This window comes from Diaporthe citri, assembly GCF_014595645.1.
Source record: "Diaporthe citri strain NFHF-8-4 chromosome Unknown scaffold_3, whole genome shotgun sequence".
NCBI lineage: Eukaryota > Fungi > Ascomycota > Sordariomycetes > Diaporthales > Diaporthaceae > Diaporthe > Diaporthe citri.
The window spans coordinates 2,089,755-2,106,069 of NW_025064848.1; the positions used below are offsets into that span (position 1 = coordinate 2,089,755).

At 57.2% G+C, this 16,315-nt stretch overlaps 6 protein-coding genes across 6 annotated transcripts; 3 read left to right on the forward strand and 3 right to left on the reverse strand.

Annotated features, from left to right (window-relative positions):
- Positions 1-1,181: 1,181 nt before the first annotated feature.
- On the reverse strand, positions 1,182-2,558 carry INS49_008179 (uncharacterized protein; the record flags this gene model as incomplete). The annotated part of the gene is made up of 3 exons (XM_043168924.1): positions 1,182-1,187; positions 1,223-1,908; positions 2,258-2,558. The coding sequence occupies 3 exons, from the start codon at positions 2,556-2,558 to the stop codon at positions 1,182-1,184; spliced, it is 993 nt and encodes a 330-aa protein (XP_043026604.1).
- A 1,687-nt stretch (positions 2,559-4,245) lies between these two features.
- Positions 4,246-6,853, forward strand: INS49_008180 (uncharacterized protein; the record flags this gene model as incomplete). Its single annotated transcript, XM_043168925.1, has 2 exons — positions 4,246-5,595; positions 5,657-6,853. 2 exons carry the CDS (start codon positions 4,246-4,248, stop codon positions 6,851-6,853), a joined length of 2,547 nt encoding a protein of 848 aa, XP_043026605.1.
- A 453-nt stretch (positions 6,854-7,306) lies between these two features.
- Positions 7,307-9,058, forward strand: INS49_008181 (uncharacterized protein; the record flags this gene model as incomplete). The annotated part of the gene is made up of 1 exon (XM_043168926.1): positions 7,307-9,058. One exon carries the CDS (start codon positions 7,307-7,309, stop codon positions 9,056-9,058), a length of 1,752 nt encoding a protein of 583 aa, XP_043026606.1.
- A 1,040-nt stretch (positions 9,059-10,098) lies between these two features.
- On the reverse strand, positions 10,099-11,409 carry INS49_008182 (uncharacterized protein; the record flags this gene model as incomplete). Its single annotated transcript, XM_043168927.1, has 1 exon — positions 10,099-11,409. The coding sequence occupies one exon, from the start codon at positions 11,407-11,409 to the stop codon at positions 10,099-10,101; it is 1,311 nt and encodes a 436-aa protein (XP_043026607.1).
- A 2,084-nt stretch (positions 11,410-13,493) lies between these two features.
- INS49_008183 (uncharacterized protein) lies at positions 13,494-15,245 on the reverse strand (the record flags this gene model as incomplete). Its single annotated transcript, XM_043168928.1, has 4 exons — positions 13,494-13,839; positions 13,894-14,483; positions 14,548-14,649; positions 14,709-15,245. 4 exons carry the CDS (start codon positions 15,243-15,245, stop codon positions 13,494-13,496), a joined length of 1,575 nt encoding a protein of 524 aa, XP_043026608.1.
- A 554-nt stretch (positions 15,246-15,799) lies between these two features.
- On the forward strand, positions 15,800-16,253 carry INS49_008184 (uncharacterized protein; the record flags this gene model as incomplete). The annotated part of the gene is made up of 2 exons (XM_043168929.1): positions 15,800-16,025; positions 16,171-16,253. 2 exons carry the CDS (start codon positions 15,800-15,802, stop codon positions 16,251-16,253), a joined length of 309 nt encoding a protein of 102 aa, XP_043026609.1.
- Positions 16,254-16,315: the final 62 nt, after the last annotated feature.

The window sequence follows — 16,315 nt, forward strand, 5'->3', positions numbered from 1 at the left end:
AGGGGTATGTCAGATACCTGAATGCTATATGATCTGCTATGCTCACTCTCTCCTTTTTTGTGTCCAAATGCTGTGTAATGATACGGACGACTGTCCTCAAGGGTGAAGTTCACTCATCGGTAGGGAATCCTCATAATAGCCGTTGTGGTAACAGGCTTCGTCTGGTTCGCCTTGTCGAGACAATCAGGGGTTGGGCAAGATAGTAAACATGGGGCCGGGACATGAGGAGAAATCAACGAGTTATGGTCTTTGTGCACGACAGGAACGTTGAATCCTGCAAGACAGTGACGATGGACTGCCAGTGGAAGCGCAAGGCTTGCAGAATCGGTAGAACACACATATGTAGCGTGGTTACTGCTTCCGAACCCCAAGTTTACTGGAACAATGAAGAAACGAATGTCTTCGCCAGCATTGGCACGTGCAAAACTTGAGGACCTCAGTTTCCCCCCGTGCAAGAGGTTTCATCATGGATCAAGCTTGTAAAGAACAGTGAAGCACATTAAATGAATGCGCCATTCCATGTTCCTCTGCAAGTGGACCGCCTGTACTTGCATTGCAAGCAGTGGTTCAGAAGGTTTGTAGATGGCGCGCGCCTGTGTTGTGCTTTGTTTTGAGACAGAAACGAGAATGAAAGGGCAAGATGGGAAATTTTTTTTGGAAGAGATTACTTCCTTTATAGTTAATAGTGTGCCAATCGGGCATATCCCGAGTCACTTAGAGAGTCGCTAAAGATACGCTCAGGCGCCCGAAGCAAGACCCGTCTGGGTCTACAACATCCGGAGCGCAACCAATACTCGGCCAGACGATTAGATTTGAATTTAGCATCAAGACTGGCTTTCTATATGATGCGCACTGGGAATATCCTCACTGCCACTCATCGTATGGTTTAGCTCCTTAGGCTGGACAGAGATGGCTTCTAGTTCATACAATCCTTGTGCCTCCTCAAACTTCGTCAAAGCCCTCTCATCATACACCGTGACATACACATGTATCCACTGGTCACATCTGTATCACCCATAGCTAGGCATGTTGGCCAACCCAGTAGCAATGCAACCATCCGGCGGAAGGAAATACAATGATCGGAAGGTCTCGACATCATAAACATTCGAATGACAACGAATATAAATGGTATCGCTGCCATGGGCCAGACACTGAGAAACTGGAGCTTCCTCTCCCAGAAGTCAGGTCTCCTCCGATCTGAAGTGAGCCGCATCACCATCACCATGACCGCAAGTATCAGCAGCGGGATCACCGCGGTAGCTATCGACGCAATCCGCCACGCCAGCCGCTCACCGCCCGTCGGAAATGCAAACGCCCACGCGATCAGGTGGAAGGCACCGAAGATGGCCAGCCCCAGCAGCGTCCCCACGTCATGGTTCGCCGAATCGTGAGGCGTGCACATGTAAGGGATCGTGTAGCTGGTGAACATGCCTCCCCACCACCACCGCGCCCGGCCCTCCCTGCCCATGGCGAGGATGTCCTCCCTCGAGGCCGGCCGCAGTGCCTGCGTGGTGATCGGAACCCCAACGTCCTTCGGGCAGGACCACTGGAGCGCATAGGTGAAAAGGGCGCAGACGGCGTGGGCCAGCGCCACCGCCTCGAGCTGGCTGGCCGATATGCCACCAGTGTATCGGGACCCGAGAGCAGCTATCAGCTGCGCGATCTGGACGAGCGCTAGCGTGGTGACGAGGCTGTTGCTCTTGCTCTTGTCTTGGATGTGCCGCTCTGTGACATTTGGCAAGGCGATTAAGCCCACCTTGGCCGCGAGCCACAGTTGTTTTGCGTTGAGAACCCATTTGTCGCCGCATAGGGCGTAGAATGGCGACTTGGCCCATTTTTCAAACTTTGAAGATGTCCACTCTCCCATATCGCCTTCGACAGCTAGCGAGTTGACGATTTGACGGTGCTCTGGCCGTGGTTGCCAATCGAACCCAGCCAAAAAAAAAAATAAGGAAACTTTTTTCCAAGTAGAGGACAAAATGTGTCAGGGTGGGATCTTCAGGATAGGATGTGTTCTGCTCTATATTGACTGAGTTTCGCAAGCTCTCAGACTTGTTTATTTCTTTGTTTTTGGGTTGCGTGGAAATGTCGTCTTGTTGAATTTGGGCAGGGATTTCATCGCTTGACTTGTTCGTTTCTTGAGATGGTGATGAGTTCTGTCTCGCCGAGCTTCGAGAATCAACCTCAACATTGTGAGCTGTAGACTCTCCGGCTGTCCTTGTTCCCTCCGATACGGTAGTATCCGGCTGACCCGTACCTTTCCCCTTCTGTGTCTGGTGATCGTCCTCAGGCTCATCGCGTACAGGTACAGTCTTTTCGTCGTGATCTGGAGCTGTAGGCAATGGCAAGTCCCGCAAGTCGATGACGAAGCCTCCGAGGTCGGCAAGCATCGTGTGAGAAATTGTCCATGACTTAAGCTGTTGCTGGAAGGACTTCGCGACTGTGTCCCCTCCATTTCCAATGATTTTCTTCTGTTCAGCTGCCTGATGGCGTGCCCGCATGAAGCCACTGAGCGCCTTTCCCAGCACATATTCGGGCAGGACGATGGTGTACAGCATCCAAATCACTTTGATAAACCCCGGGTACGATAGCCTTCCTACTTCGCAAAGCCATGATTTAGATCCCGTGCCGGGAGTCTCTTTGAACTGCTCTGGTACATTTGGCACGATGATCGACCAAGTGCATAAAATAATTATGGCGGAGCAGCTCCAGACAATTTCGAGAGTACCACGTACGTTAGGGCCTTCGACAAAACGGCGGCCAGTTGTAGGTAGGGTGCAATTCGGATGGAATGTCTGCATATTATACAAAGAGGATAAGAATGCTGTAGGGGATCACCTATAGTGAAGCATTTAGAATTTGATACCTCTGAGAGGTAGAGGGATAAATTCAAATGAGAAGGGGTCAAAACAGGAAGAAAAATTGCAAGCCTGCAATTGCGGAGGGCCAGCCCCATTCTGCTATAAATGGTCGCTTCTGTGGGTTTAGAGTCCCTGCCGTGATGATGACGCCCCTCTCTTTCCACTTCAGCTTTCAGCTGCCTAACCTCTTCGACCAATCCAGATCAAGGCAAGTAAGGCAATAAAATCCCTTGATCGCCATATCCGCCGAACTTCTACTCATAGCTGCCAACAAACCCAAATGATAGCCTTTGGAAGGACTCGAGAGCAGCAAAACCTCAGAGCTATTTATCCTGACCTGCCACATTTCATCATGAATGTCAAATATGAGCTGTTGCTTTTTGAACAGACTCGGCCCGGCGATGGGATCTTTGAAGGGCGAGTGCTGTCCATATGCAATGTCTGGCATAGAAGCTAGCAGCGAGCTGGCTATGAAAACGGCTTCAATGCACCAAGAAGTGAGCCAAAGATACTCCCGAATTCTCCATACGCAAAGCATAAAGCCAACAGGTCCAAAAGGACTGTAAACACTGGGATTAGTCTTCCGTGCTTTCATATATGCGCCTGTGGAGCTTCGCTGCAACGTTCATATCTGGAGTCGGCACATGAACATTCTAAAGGACCAAGTGATGACAACACTTCTTGCCGTTGTGTGACTGACTGGCCCCGTCATGACTTGAAAATCGTACTGCTTACCGTTGGGAAGTGATCGTGTTCTGGGCCAAGGAGCTGCAGCAGAGAAGGTGGCTCACGTTTTGAGGCACACTTTCGGGAACACCATTACCTTATTGAACCAGACAATCCTGGACTGTGTTTATAGAGCGTCGGTTCCAAAAGAGCCCAAGCATCAAGGTTGACAATTGGTTTTGTCAACGGACTCGTTGAGAGTCTCAAATTCAACAGGCGTACGCACCGAGGGAACGCCGTATTGAAAAACAAAGAGCGATCTTTGAGTTTATCTTTACTGAGTCTCTTACTTTTAAAGAACAAACCGTTTGTGGTTGGAATTACAAGAGCAGCAGCACGGACCTCGTTACAGTTACAGGCATGATTACAGCTGAACACTTTTGGAGCATTCTGTGTTACCATGCACTGCAAGGGAGAATCCCCTGGACCCCTAGCGCTCGGTTAGGCCCACGGGGCAATCCTGGACGGACGAACCCCAGCAGACCGACTTACGTAGCTTCTTTCCACGGCCTGGATCCAACACTGGAACGTCGTCGAGGCAATCAGCACCCAAACACAACCTCGCACTCGCAGCCTCGCAGCTGATGGCATCAACAGCCGTGACCTGAATATTTCCTTTACAGGCAGGCATGCAACGCCATTTGTCACGGCCACATCAATGTCTGCTCTCAATGGCGAGTCCTCAACCCCACAGGACTCGAGCCGAGCTCGGTCGGCCACCCTCACCATCAACACCAAGAACACCCCGTCGCCCTCGCCCTCGACAACCGCCCGCCCCGCCAATATGAGCGCCCAGGACGCCGCCGCCCACGGGGGCCCCCACAGAAGCAACACCCACCAGAGCTCGACCCCGGAGCCAAGCCCCATCCGCGAAGCCACCAACCCCGCCGACGTCCGCGCCGCCCTCGCCGCCCTCCACACCCGCGAGTCCGACCTCGCCCGCCGCCTCCAGACCAGCCTCGCCGCCCAGGCCGACCTGCGCCGGGACCTGGGGCGGCTGGACAACCTGCGCGCGGGGCTGGGCACGCAGGTCATCGCCACGCGGTCCATCAGCAACAACATGCTCGCGGGCGCCGCCCACACGGCCGGGCGGCTGTCCGGGCGCGTGCGCGAGCTCGACCTGGAGAAGCAGCGCGTCGAGGAGACCCTGCGTGTCGTCGAGCAGGTCGCCGAGCTCAAGGCCTGCGTCGGCGGCGTCGTCTGGAGCATGGGCGCCCCGCAGGACTGGGAGGCCGCCGCCGGCTACATCGCCCGCGCCAGCAGGATCCCCGAGGAGATCATCCGCGGCGGCTTCGCGGCTGCCACGGTACCCACGGTCGAGATCCCCGACGCGCCGTGGGTCACGCTCGAGAACGCGAGGGAAAGCCTGTGCGGGCTGTTCCTGAGGGAGTTTGAGAAGGCGGCCAAGGAGGGCGACGGCACCAAGGTCACGCGCTTCTTTAAGCTGTTCCCTCTTATCGGCAGGGGCGATGTGGGACTGGACGTTTATGGCCGTTATGTCTGCCAGGGAGTGGCTGGGACGGCGAGACAGACCCTCAAGTCGGGCACCGGCGGCCACGGCGCACAGGACGGCTTCTTCTACGCGAATGCGATCACCAAGCTCTTCGAGCACATCGCACAGATCGTGGAGAGCCACGGAGGTTTGGTTGAGAGACACTACGGGTCTGGCAAGATGGTCAAGGTCATCGAGAGGCTGCAGATGGAGGCAGACGTCCAGGGTGGCATCATTCTGGACTCTTGGAGTGACGAGAGAGGGGTGGACAGGATGCTGACGGATGTCAAGAGCTATCCCTTCTCATTCTTGGTGCAGAGCTTCTTACCACAGCAAAAGGGAATGGCCGGCATATCAAGAGTGAACTCCCCAGCAGTGGGTGGCGGGACGAATGACCCGAGGAACAGCGAGGATGAGGGTGTCAACATGAAGGAGGTGGACGGCTTGCTGAACGAGATCGCTGTCATGCTCGGGAGGTGGTCTCTCTACTCCCGGTTCATTGCTGGGAAATGCAAGGTGAGTGGATTCTGGGAGACGCAACCGCCAGCAAATACTTTGTTGACTTGTATTCGTCCAGGAGCCCGATTCTCAAGAAGATGCACCTCTTCATACACCTGAACTGTTAACCAAGTCGAACCTGAGCCGCAAGGTCTCAGGGAAGCTGACCACGCCCTACAATGTCATGAGCACATTCTTCTTCAGAAGATCTGTGGAGAAGGCATTCCAGATAGACGAGATGCCCAGCGGGCTATCACTGAACGCACAGAAACAATTGGAAGGCCAGCCTCCATTTGTAATTTCAGCTGTTGACGATGTTATGTACATCGTCAACACAGTCATACAAAAGACGCTTTCTACGCACCAGAGAGAGGCTGTCGGCTCTGTATTGCCGACGGTCGGCCGGGTTCTGGGGTCAGATTTTGTTGGCATGGTGCAGAGGAAGATGCGAGACGAATCATATCCGAAGCCGGTAGTGCAAGGAGGATTCCCACCGGAGGACAAGATCATAGCTTTCATTGTCCTCATCAACAGCTTGGACATGGCCAACGAGTACCTGGAGAGGATCATATTCACCTTCCTTGGGAAGTCGACAGAACGCACCAACGGCGCAGGGCCGCAGCCGGCGCTCGAGGACACGTTCCCGTTCGAGCACGATGTCACCTTTGTCACTAATGCACTGAACACGCTCCTGTCGAGCTTCACCTCGAAAACAACCGAGCTGCTGAGCGAAGGGCTGCAGGTCCTGGCCAACCAGGTGGTCAAGCTCCGGATGCACCGGGTGCTCGCCGAGACGTTCCGTGAGGTGGACTACACGCTGAGCGAGGAGGACCTGGCGGATATGGCCGCAGCGGAGGACATGGACGAGGACGAGCTGCTGGACCAGGTGGCGCGGCGGTTCGAGCACGGGTGGGACGCGTTGATGAAGCCGATCGCGCGCATCATGACGCCTAAGACGTTCAGCACGCTGCTGGACCTGACGGCGAAGCACCTCGCGCGAGTACTGGAGAAGCGTGCATGGGGCTACTCCGGGCGCGCGAACGCGTTCGGCGTGATTCGCATGGAGCGCGACTTCTCGGCCATCATCAACGTCGTGTCCAAGGGCGGCAACTACAGCGTCAGGGAGCTCTTCGCGAAGGTGAGCCAAGTGCTGATGGTCGCCAACATGGAGGACGATGAGTGGGAAGAGATCATGGGCGACACCTCAGACGAGGGCATCCAGTGGGTCCTGAGTGAGGAGGAGAGGAGGAGGGCGCGCAGCTTTGTCAGGACATGAGCTGTGAAATGGCCCGTTTGCTCGTAGAAGTATCGAGCCAGAGATGCCGTGTTGAAGTAGCATTTGCGGGCACCTCGGTTCTCAAAATATTTGTACATGGAATGTTGAAAGAGTGAAGACCGCGTCCGGCTGTCTCTGAATGTGAAGTAGAGCTGCTGGACTCGAATTTGGAGACCCAGACATGTGTTTGTGGGTGGAGCCGCCTTTCACTGGCTGCTGTGGAAGAACATCGACGACTGCGAGCGTGGGACCCCTGCTTTGTGGATCCATTTTTGGGGTGTGGCCCCGGGCAGCCTTTTTTTCTCTAGCGCTCGTCAACCATCGACGTCAAGACGAACTCGGATCAACCAGTTGGCAGAAGCAACCAACCTCAGCTTGCCGAGTTGCGTGCACTGCTTTGATGGGAGGTGGATGCATGAGGGCGGGCCGTAATTGCGCACGATCTGCGGCGACATGAGCACCTTTCTCGGTGCCAACTGCTGTCTTCGCGCCGCCCCGGCCCTGCGGCGCAACCTGCAGAAGCAGGCCCGGGCCGTGAGCTCCAGTGCTACCAGAGGAACCATGCCCGAGCCCGTCGCCGGCCCAGCCCGGCTTTTCTCTTCGATATGGATTTCCCCACGACATCAAGGTCCTAAAGAGCATGCGAGGACCTTCGCGCGAAACCAGCCCCAACAGCCATGGCGCATCTCCACGCGGCGCATCGGGCAGCAGACGAGGACCTTCTTCGGGTCCTCGCGCGTGGTGACAAACTACGTTGACCTGCCTCCCGGGTACGAAGATGGAGAGGGCCTGCCCTTCAGCAAGGATGACGAACTGGACAAGGCCACCGTAACCACCATCTTCGGGGGCTCCGCGGACATGACGCCCTGGAGGGCCAACAAGCTGCTCAGGATCCTGCACGGCCGTAGGGTCGCCGGCAGCCTCGAGGACCCGGAGGTGCGGGCCAACACCGCCAGCTTCACGGACCGGGAGATCAAGCAGGGGCTCGACTGGCTCCGCGCGCATGTACCCGTCGACGAGATCACCAACGCGGGACTGAGGGCGGAGGACGAGCTGCGGGTTCTGGAGAGCGCAGCCGAGTCGGAGGCCGGCGCAGACGGCCCTGCCGGGGAAGACACGAGTGCCGGTAGGAAATCAAGCCCCTGGCTGTACAGAGAGACCGGCGACAAGAACGTCTACGGGGAGAGCATCATCGACAAGATCCGCGCGCGCAACGTGGCCAGGCGCGAGGCCGAGGAGAAGGCGCTGGAGGAGAAGCGCAAGCTCGAGGAGGAGGCGGGCCAGCAGAACTGGGGCGGCCTTTCGACCACGCAAGGCGGAGGCGCCCGCCAGGTCGCCATGAGCGCCAAGGAGGAAGCCTACCGCGCCGAAGCGACCTCGGGCCTTGAGGCGCCGCCCGAGACCCCGAGGTGGCGCCTCCTGCTGCCGACGACCGTCTTTGTGGCCGCGCTGGTGCCGCTGCTGTGGTGGGCGTCGGGCTTCTACAGCGTGCCGCCCGAGGACCGGCGGCTCGTGCCGTGGCTGACGCAGGGGAACGCGACTGTGTACGCGCTGATGCTGGCGAACCTGGCCGTGTTCGTGGCGTGGCGGCGCATGGGGGCGTGGAAGTTCCTGAACAAGCACGCCATCCTGGACATGGTCGAGCCGCGGCCCCACGGCGCCGTGACCGCCATCTTCTCGCACCAGGCGGCCTCGCACCTCGCCGAGAACATGTTCGTGCTCTGGCTGCTCGGCGGCCTGCTCCTCCACGGCGGCGACGCCAGCCGCGCCGAGTACCTGGCCGTCTTCGTCGGGTCCGGGGCCGCGGGCTTCCTCGCATCGCTGTACAAGTGCGTGCTCACGCGCCACCTGACCTACGGCCTCGGCGCCTCCAGCGCCGTGTTCGGCGTCATCTGCTGCTACTTCTGGCTGCACCGCTTCGAGGGCTTCAAGATCCTCGACCTGCCGCCCGACCCGGCCAACGGCATACAGGGGCTGGGCATCATCGGCCTCATCGTGGGCCTGAACCTGATCCCGATTTTCAGGCGGCTGCCGGGCCAGAAGGACTGGATCTCGCACCTGGCTGGTATCGCGACGGGGATCGGGTTCGCGAGGTTGATAGAGGAAAGACGAGAGGGCGAGAAGAAGAACGAGGAACCCAATCTGGAAGGGGAGAGCGCCAACAGAGGTAGCGAGGACAAGGCTAAGGGCAAGCAGAACTCATGAGGGCCTCAGCAGATCTTGAGGTTTTACGTCTTGTAGATCTTCACAAGTTGGAAACAGCGTATCCTCACGAAGTACTTAGAAAAAGTGTAAGAGCACTAGATACAGTTAAGAATACACACTCCAATCAATCCATGCCTTTCATACCAACTACATGTCACTCGAGATGACCGAGCCCTAATGCGAAAAGAGGAGCTACTTGTCTGATAGTTGAAAACTGCTGCAAGCGACATTCGTGCCGGAGCATCTCAGTGTCTTGATACAATCAAATAAATGCATTCAATCCTGTCCCCCAAAAGTTACGCAAACTGAGTTGGCACGCTAGCTACCCACATCAGCCCCCTGGCCCAAAAGAACATGACCTTTCGTATGATCCCGGGCAGAGCGCCGCGCAAGCATTCCTTGCAGGAGGATAATTCTTTTTACTGTTGCATGATGGGAAATCCAGACAGGACCTGTCCACATCAACTGTCATGCGTGGGTTGGACACACCGAGATGATATGTCTCGGGCTTGTTCATGTGAAGCTACAGAACAGTATGCCCGTTCAGTCGGTTTGGCCAATAAATCTGTACAGTACCAACTAGCCTGGTGAAAAGAATGTTTCGTCGTATTAACTCCTAGGTAAGCCAATGCTATTCCTGCTCCGCCCTGCTTGTCGCTCTTCCACTGTTGTGTATTCTTTCTTCAGTTCCGCCTGCGTCGTGGTCTCGCAGTAATTAGCGGCGAGACCAGAACAGCCGTGGACAAAATGGACGTGGTATCTCCTAATCTTGCAAAAAAAAAAAAAAAAAAAAAAAAGCAACTGTCGCCCCTATGCTTGGGACAAAAGTATCCAGAAACGCCTTCTTCCCCCGTGAAACAAAAGGGAAGTCAATCTGGGTGTTGAGCTTCTTCACTCGGCTCAGCCGAACCGTAGATCCCTCCAGCTTCACTGCGCCATGGGCATGTGTGGCCTGATTCTGGTCGGTCTCTCATGTCCCCGCGCCGAAACTTAAGCAATTGCGCCTTTCAAATGGGTATCAACTCCATGAACTCCACCCACTAGGCACTCACGAGCCTCCCCATCCCGGACCCCCAGCGCCACCTCCTAAGCGTTCCGCTGCCGGTACTCCGGATCACTTCACCACCACATGACGTCGTGTTCGCACCCGGGCTCATCGGGGCACCTCCACCGCTCATCGTGTTGAGGACGTCCTGTCGGCCGACCTCGCGCCCAACGACGAAACCCGCACCAAATCCCACAACAGAAACCAGGAGTACAACCCCGGTACCCAGCACCCAGGTCAGAGTGGCAGGGCTGATCCACGTCACAGTGCTGTCGTCCACGCCCGCCGCAGACACCTTCTTCTTCTTGGCCGCGCGCTGGGATTTCGGCTGGGAGGCGGCTCTCTTGCCCTTCTCCTCCTTGGACGAGACGGACGCGGGAGCGCTCTGCACGCTAGAGTTGGACGTCGTACGTGTTGTGGGATGGCGCATCCGCGGCGACGATTTCGGCGCAGCAGACACGTGCACCGGCGAGCCTCCAGGCCCCAGCTCAGACTCCGGTACCAGCCTCAGTTCCATCGGCTGGCTGCTCGGCCCGACGCCCGCGCCCATGACCGGCTCCCCCGACGATGGCTCGGCGGCCACGTTTCGCCTTCCGGGCAGGCTCTTGGCTGCCGCGGCGCAGGAGAGCAGGGTGGTGAGGGAGGCACGCAGGGCGGCGTCGTTGTCTGCCTGGTAGGCCGGCGACATAAAGCCTGAGCGGACACGATTGTGTGACCTGTGGGAATACGACTGCGCTCTGGCAGCGGGGTGATGGGGCGGTATTGCTGAGCTTGTGGAGTAGCTACGGTGGCTCAGGTGAGCAGGCGGGTGCGTAAAGGCGTTGGGCTGAGGGCGGAAGCCTTGTGAGGGTGAAGGCCTGCCCAGCGCAGTACCGTTGTCGTCCTCCTCCTCCGAGTCGGACAAGTCGGCGCTGGGGCCGATCGCAGTTTGTGACCGTTGCAGAGCAACACTCCCATTCCCCGGCCGAGCGCCCATGTTCTCGTTGGACGAAGTCATCAAGCGATCCTCCTCGCTCTCTGTCTCGTCGTACTCATCCTGACTGCTCGTGCCTGCCTGCGCAGCAGCGTGGCTTACAACATGTTGTTGCATCGACTGATAGTAATGGTGTTGCAAACGTCTTCTTCGGGGTGGGTGCGACTGGGCGCCGACTCGTAGACCGGTCGTAACGATCTCGTCACCGATGGAGGAGAGGGAGGAGGAAGACGGCTGGGATGCGACCTCGACCCATGATTCTTGTGAGAGAGTGTCAGCTTGCTGCTGCTGTTGCTGCTGTGAAATCCTACCGCCGGGGAAGGATATTGGCATGTCTGCTGCATCTGCTATTGACTGACCATCATTACGTTGGGCTTGCGACGCTGATGTTGTTGCGGGACTCGTATCCGATCGCGCAATACTCTCTGAAACTCTATCGGAGTCGGGGATGGGACGGCGGCTGGGGCGGCTGGGGCCGGGACGGCGGTGTTGCTGCGAGGAAGCCATGGCGGATTCGAAAAGGGGGTGAGGCCGGTAAGGAGAAAGAGAGGAGAGGTGGATGCCGGTCGTCTGAGAGGAGTGGCGGGACCTGGGCAGGTGAGGGGAGGGAGAGGAGGAGAGAGGAGAGCAGACGGGGAGGAATAAGGTGATGTCTGGCTGCGGTTGTGGTTGCACTGCGCAGCACGGCAGTGCACAAGAGAGACGTGGTGGTGTAAGTCGAACACAGAAGGGGACCCCTCCTTGGACGCCCTTGCCCAGCCCCGGTCGGTGGATTGAGTGGATCTAGATCTGCGGGCTTTATCGATGTGGGCGGGACGGTGGATGTCCAGCCAGTAGGTACCGTACGTGGACGCGTAGACCGCAGTGGATGTGCATCAGATGCGGATCAGATGCAGATGCGAATGCAGGTGGATCAGGGAAATGCAGCCGAGTAGGACAAGCGAGGCAAATGTGACAGGATCGGTCGCCTGCCAGAAGGGAGGCTCGGGAGTGCAGCGTCCAGAATAGCAGCGGGAACGGGAAGAGGAGTCGAGTGTGTGTGATGCATCTCAACAAAAGGAGCGTTAAACCCGTGAGACGGTATCCGAGAACTGCAGGCAACCGCACTATGTAGACCGCCTCCGATTACGCCTTGCAGGGTAGGCCAGGTCAAGAAGGCAGGAAGCCGCCGTGTGGAGGCATGAGGGCCGTCCTGCCGTCGTGACCACACGCCTAATACGGTAGGCGGGCTTTGTGTCGTGTCTTTGTCTCTTGGGCCAGGCGGCACTTGACAGGATCACCCTAGAAGCCCCCAAGCACGGCAAGTACGTACAGTGCACCAGACTCAGCTTACGCCTGCTGCCAGCAGCCAGAGGGAGGAGGGTCCCCTTGTCAAGTGGCCTAGGGATCAGGCTGATCAAGTGCTGATCACCGCGCCCCCAAAAGTGCCGTACCCCGTCCACATGCCCCAAGTGCCCCAGCAGCCTGATCTCCTGACTGGCCACAGCCGCTGGATGCGGCGTCACACGAGGGCCAGCAACACACCCCAATGACGCGACGCTTCCTCGCGCATTGGTGTATGCATACATGATCTTATCTTTCACTGTCTCTCCTGCTCAAGACCACTCTGCAATCCAGGCAGGCTCGGCTCGCCTTGGACTAAAGGCGCTGGGCTGGGATGGGTCGAGGTGTCGCCACAACTTCACACATTCACTCATGTCGGTTTGTGGGAGAAATATTGTTCAAATAACTCTTGTCGATCGATCGATCGATGAAGTGTACCACTGTCTATCGTATCCTACAACTAATTGCATAAAAAGAAGTAACTGGGTATTGGAAAAGAAGTACGGACATCTCGGCAGCTGGGGGATACTTACCGGCTCAACAGCCAACTAGAATCATACCTCGATGGAGATCTGCGTTGCCAGCCGGCGTTGCCAAGGCGGCGACGATGCCCTCAGAAGCCCTCAGTATTCGTGTACCAAATGCAAATCCCATTTTTGGAAACCCCAACGCCCACGAACCCTCAGTAGAGACCGGCCAAGAGACTCGAGGATGCTCCCACAAGACATCCAGGTCTCCGAAGAAAGCCCACAGAAGCCCACAGGATCAAGCAGGAAACTCATCACCTAAGTGATGCTCCCAAGAGCAAGGAGCAGACACCAAGAGTGCCTTGAGTGTGTTGTGAAACACACGAGCCCACAGGTCAGGAACAAGCCCACAAGTCATGAATAAGCCCACAGGTATCGATGCCGACAACCCACAAAGCCCTCTGAAATGCCACGAGCCCTCGGAACCCACTTGTGAGGCAGCACGCCTTACGACGCGGCCTTCTGCTTCTTGGAGCTTTTCACCTTCTGCTTCGTGGAGCTTTTCACCTTCTGCTTCGTAGCAGCTGTGCTGCCGCCCTTCGGAACTGGGGACGGATCATTGCTCTCCTAGAACGTGATCTTCTTGCCCTGGAAGCCGGTGCTGCCTCCACGACCGCCTCCACGTCCACCGCGGTCACCGAATCCACCACGTCCACCGCCACGTCCGCCGAAGCCGCCACGTCCACCGCGGTCTCCGAAGCCACCGCGGCCTCCACGGCCACCTCCACGGCCGCCGAACCCACCTCGGCCACCACCACGGCCTCCACCGCCGTTGTCTGGTCGGCCGCTGGCAAAGTCCAGGCGGACTCCACGGCCTTGGAGGTCTGCACCCTGGAGCTCTTCGACAGCCTTCTTGGCATCCTCAACGGAGTTGAAGGAGACGTAACCGAAACCCTTGAACCGTCCGGTTTCCCTAGAGGGGAGTTAGCATGATGCAAATTTTGTATGCCTGAAGGGCACAACTTACTGCTCGGTGGGCAGGCGAAGGCTCTTGATCTCAGCAACCTCGGAGAAGAAAGCTGAGACAGCCTCCTCGTCGACGTTGAAGGACAGGTTACCAACGAAGATAGTGTCACTCTCAGGGCTCATCTCGTCGTTGAACTTCTTGGCGCGGTCGCCGGCACGGGCAGCAGGGTCGTTCTTGGGCTTTCCGCTGGAGATGTCAAGACGCATGTCGCGGCCGTCGAGGTAGGCACCGTGCTTCTCTTCCAGAGCAGCCTTGGCGTTCTCAGCAGTGTCGAAGTCGACGTAGCCGAAGCCACGGGGGCGGCCATCCTCCCTGTTGGTGATGATGCGGGCATTCGTGATACCCTTGCAATTCTGGAACTCATTGTAGAGGAGGTCGTCGTCGACCTTCCAGCTAAGGTTGCCAACGAAGAGGGTAGAGCTCTCCTCAGAGGCGTCCTCGGTCTTGGTCTTCTTCGCTGAGCTCTCAGCAGCCTCCTCAGCCTTGCGCTTCTTGGCGGCGAATGGTGCCTCGGTCTCATCAGATGACTCGCTGTCGGAATCGGAGGAGTCGTCCGAATCGGAGGAGTCGTCAGAGTCTTCAGAGTCGGACTGTGAAGAGAGAGATTAGCTTCGGTCAAGTGCACTGTCGAATCCATCTTTTTTCACAACTCACATCCTCAGCCTTCTTGGCAGCCTTCGCGGCAGCAGGCTTCGCAGCCTTCTTGTCGCTGTCGCTATCATCAGAGTCGGAGGAATCGCTGTCATCCTCATCAGACTGCAAGTATACTGGTCAGCAGACAGCCTATACACAGCTCGTGAAATGAAGCTACTCACGCTATCGGCCTTCTTAGCAGTAGGCTTCTCGTCGCTGTCCTCCTCATCATCGGAGGAGTCAGAGGAGTCGGACGACTCCTCGGCAGCAGCAGCAGCAGCCTTCTTAGCAGCAGGGGCGGTGGCCTTCACCTTGGCCTTGGCAGGCGTCTCCTTCTCGCTGTCATCACTGTCGTCGCTGTCATCCTCCGACGAGTCGGAGTCGTCAGAGGACTCCGCGGCCTTAGCTTTGCCGTTCACCTTGCCGTTGACTTTTCCGTTGACCTTGGGCGCGGGCTTCTCGTCCTCAGACTCGGAGGACTCAGAGTCAGATGAGGAAGCAGAGTCGTCAGACTCAGACTCGGATTCGGAGCTGGAGGACTCAGAAGAGGACTCCTGCTTCTTGGACTTCTTGGAAGTGGCCTTCTTGGCAACCTCTTGAGCTGTGGCCTTAGACTTGGCCTTGGGGGTCGACGTAGACTTGGTGACAGCGGCAGCCTTGACAGCCGAAGGCTTCTCCGCCTTGGTCTTGCTGACCTTTGCCTCCTTGACCTTGCCCATGATGAAGAGAGTTACTTGAGATGGTTTTAGAGTGAGATTGGGTAGGAAATAGAGGGAAGAATGAGGAAATTATCAAGTTGAAAATTTCCAAGGGGAGATGGAGTGGAAGAAAGAGGGATGCGGGAGGCAAGATTTGAGTTGAAAAGTTGCGACGGGGTTTATTAAGTCGGGTGGCAGGACCCTTGGGAGCAGGAAAAGTTCAATCTGCGGGCAGAATCGAAAAATTCTGGCGGCGAAGAGCTAGTGTGGGTCCGTCGACTCCACCTTTGCAAGCCCCGCGGCAGGCTGCGATACAGAGATAAAAAGTACGTACCCTTTTCGTGCACGGGCCCATGCTGGGCACTGGGGAGAGAGAAAGGCCCGTGTCGGCTTGCGCCCTGGGACTGCAGCAAGCGAGCTTCCGGCCGGCTGGCATAATTAGATATCGAGACAAGTCCATTCGTCGTCAACTGTCGCGCGAGGGAGCACCGTCGCATCGCCCTCCGCCCTCTCAACAACGCATCCATCCAGCAGCTAGTCGATTGCACTCCCGTCCACTTCCACAGCAACTCGCAATGCCGACCCCCGAGTCCGAGGCTTTCCTGGCCAAGAAGCCGACCGTGCCACCAACCTTCGAAGGGGTCGACTTCGACGACAACAAGCGCGTCAAGCAGGCCCAGGATGCCATCATCCGGGAGCAATGGGTGCATGTCATGATGGGACGACTCGTCCGGGAGGAGCTGAGCAAGTGTTACTACCGGGAGGGCGTCAACCATTTGGAGAAGTGCGGTCCTTTGCGAGGTCAGTGTTACCGTCGCCTATCGTCAGGAGGGCAAGCCCCGGAGCCCCAAGGAGAATGCGCTCCCACCGGGGAGGCTTCTTGAAGCAGTTGATATGCAGTGCATTGGATTCCGCAGAGCAACGGATGGCTGACAATGTGCAACAGAGCGGTATCTGCAGTTGCTTGAGAAGCACAGAGTTCGGGGCTACCTGTTCCAGCAACAAAACCAGCTGGCAAAGAACGCATGAGGCAGTGCAGCTTCTCGGGCATCTTCGAAGTCATCTACAAGTGGTTCTTTCCGTAACTGGCC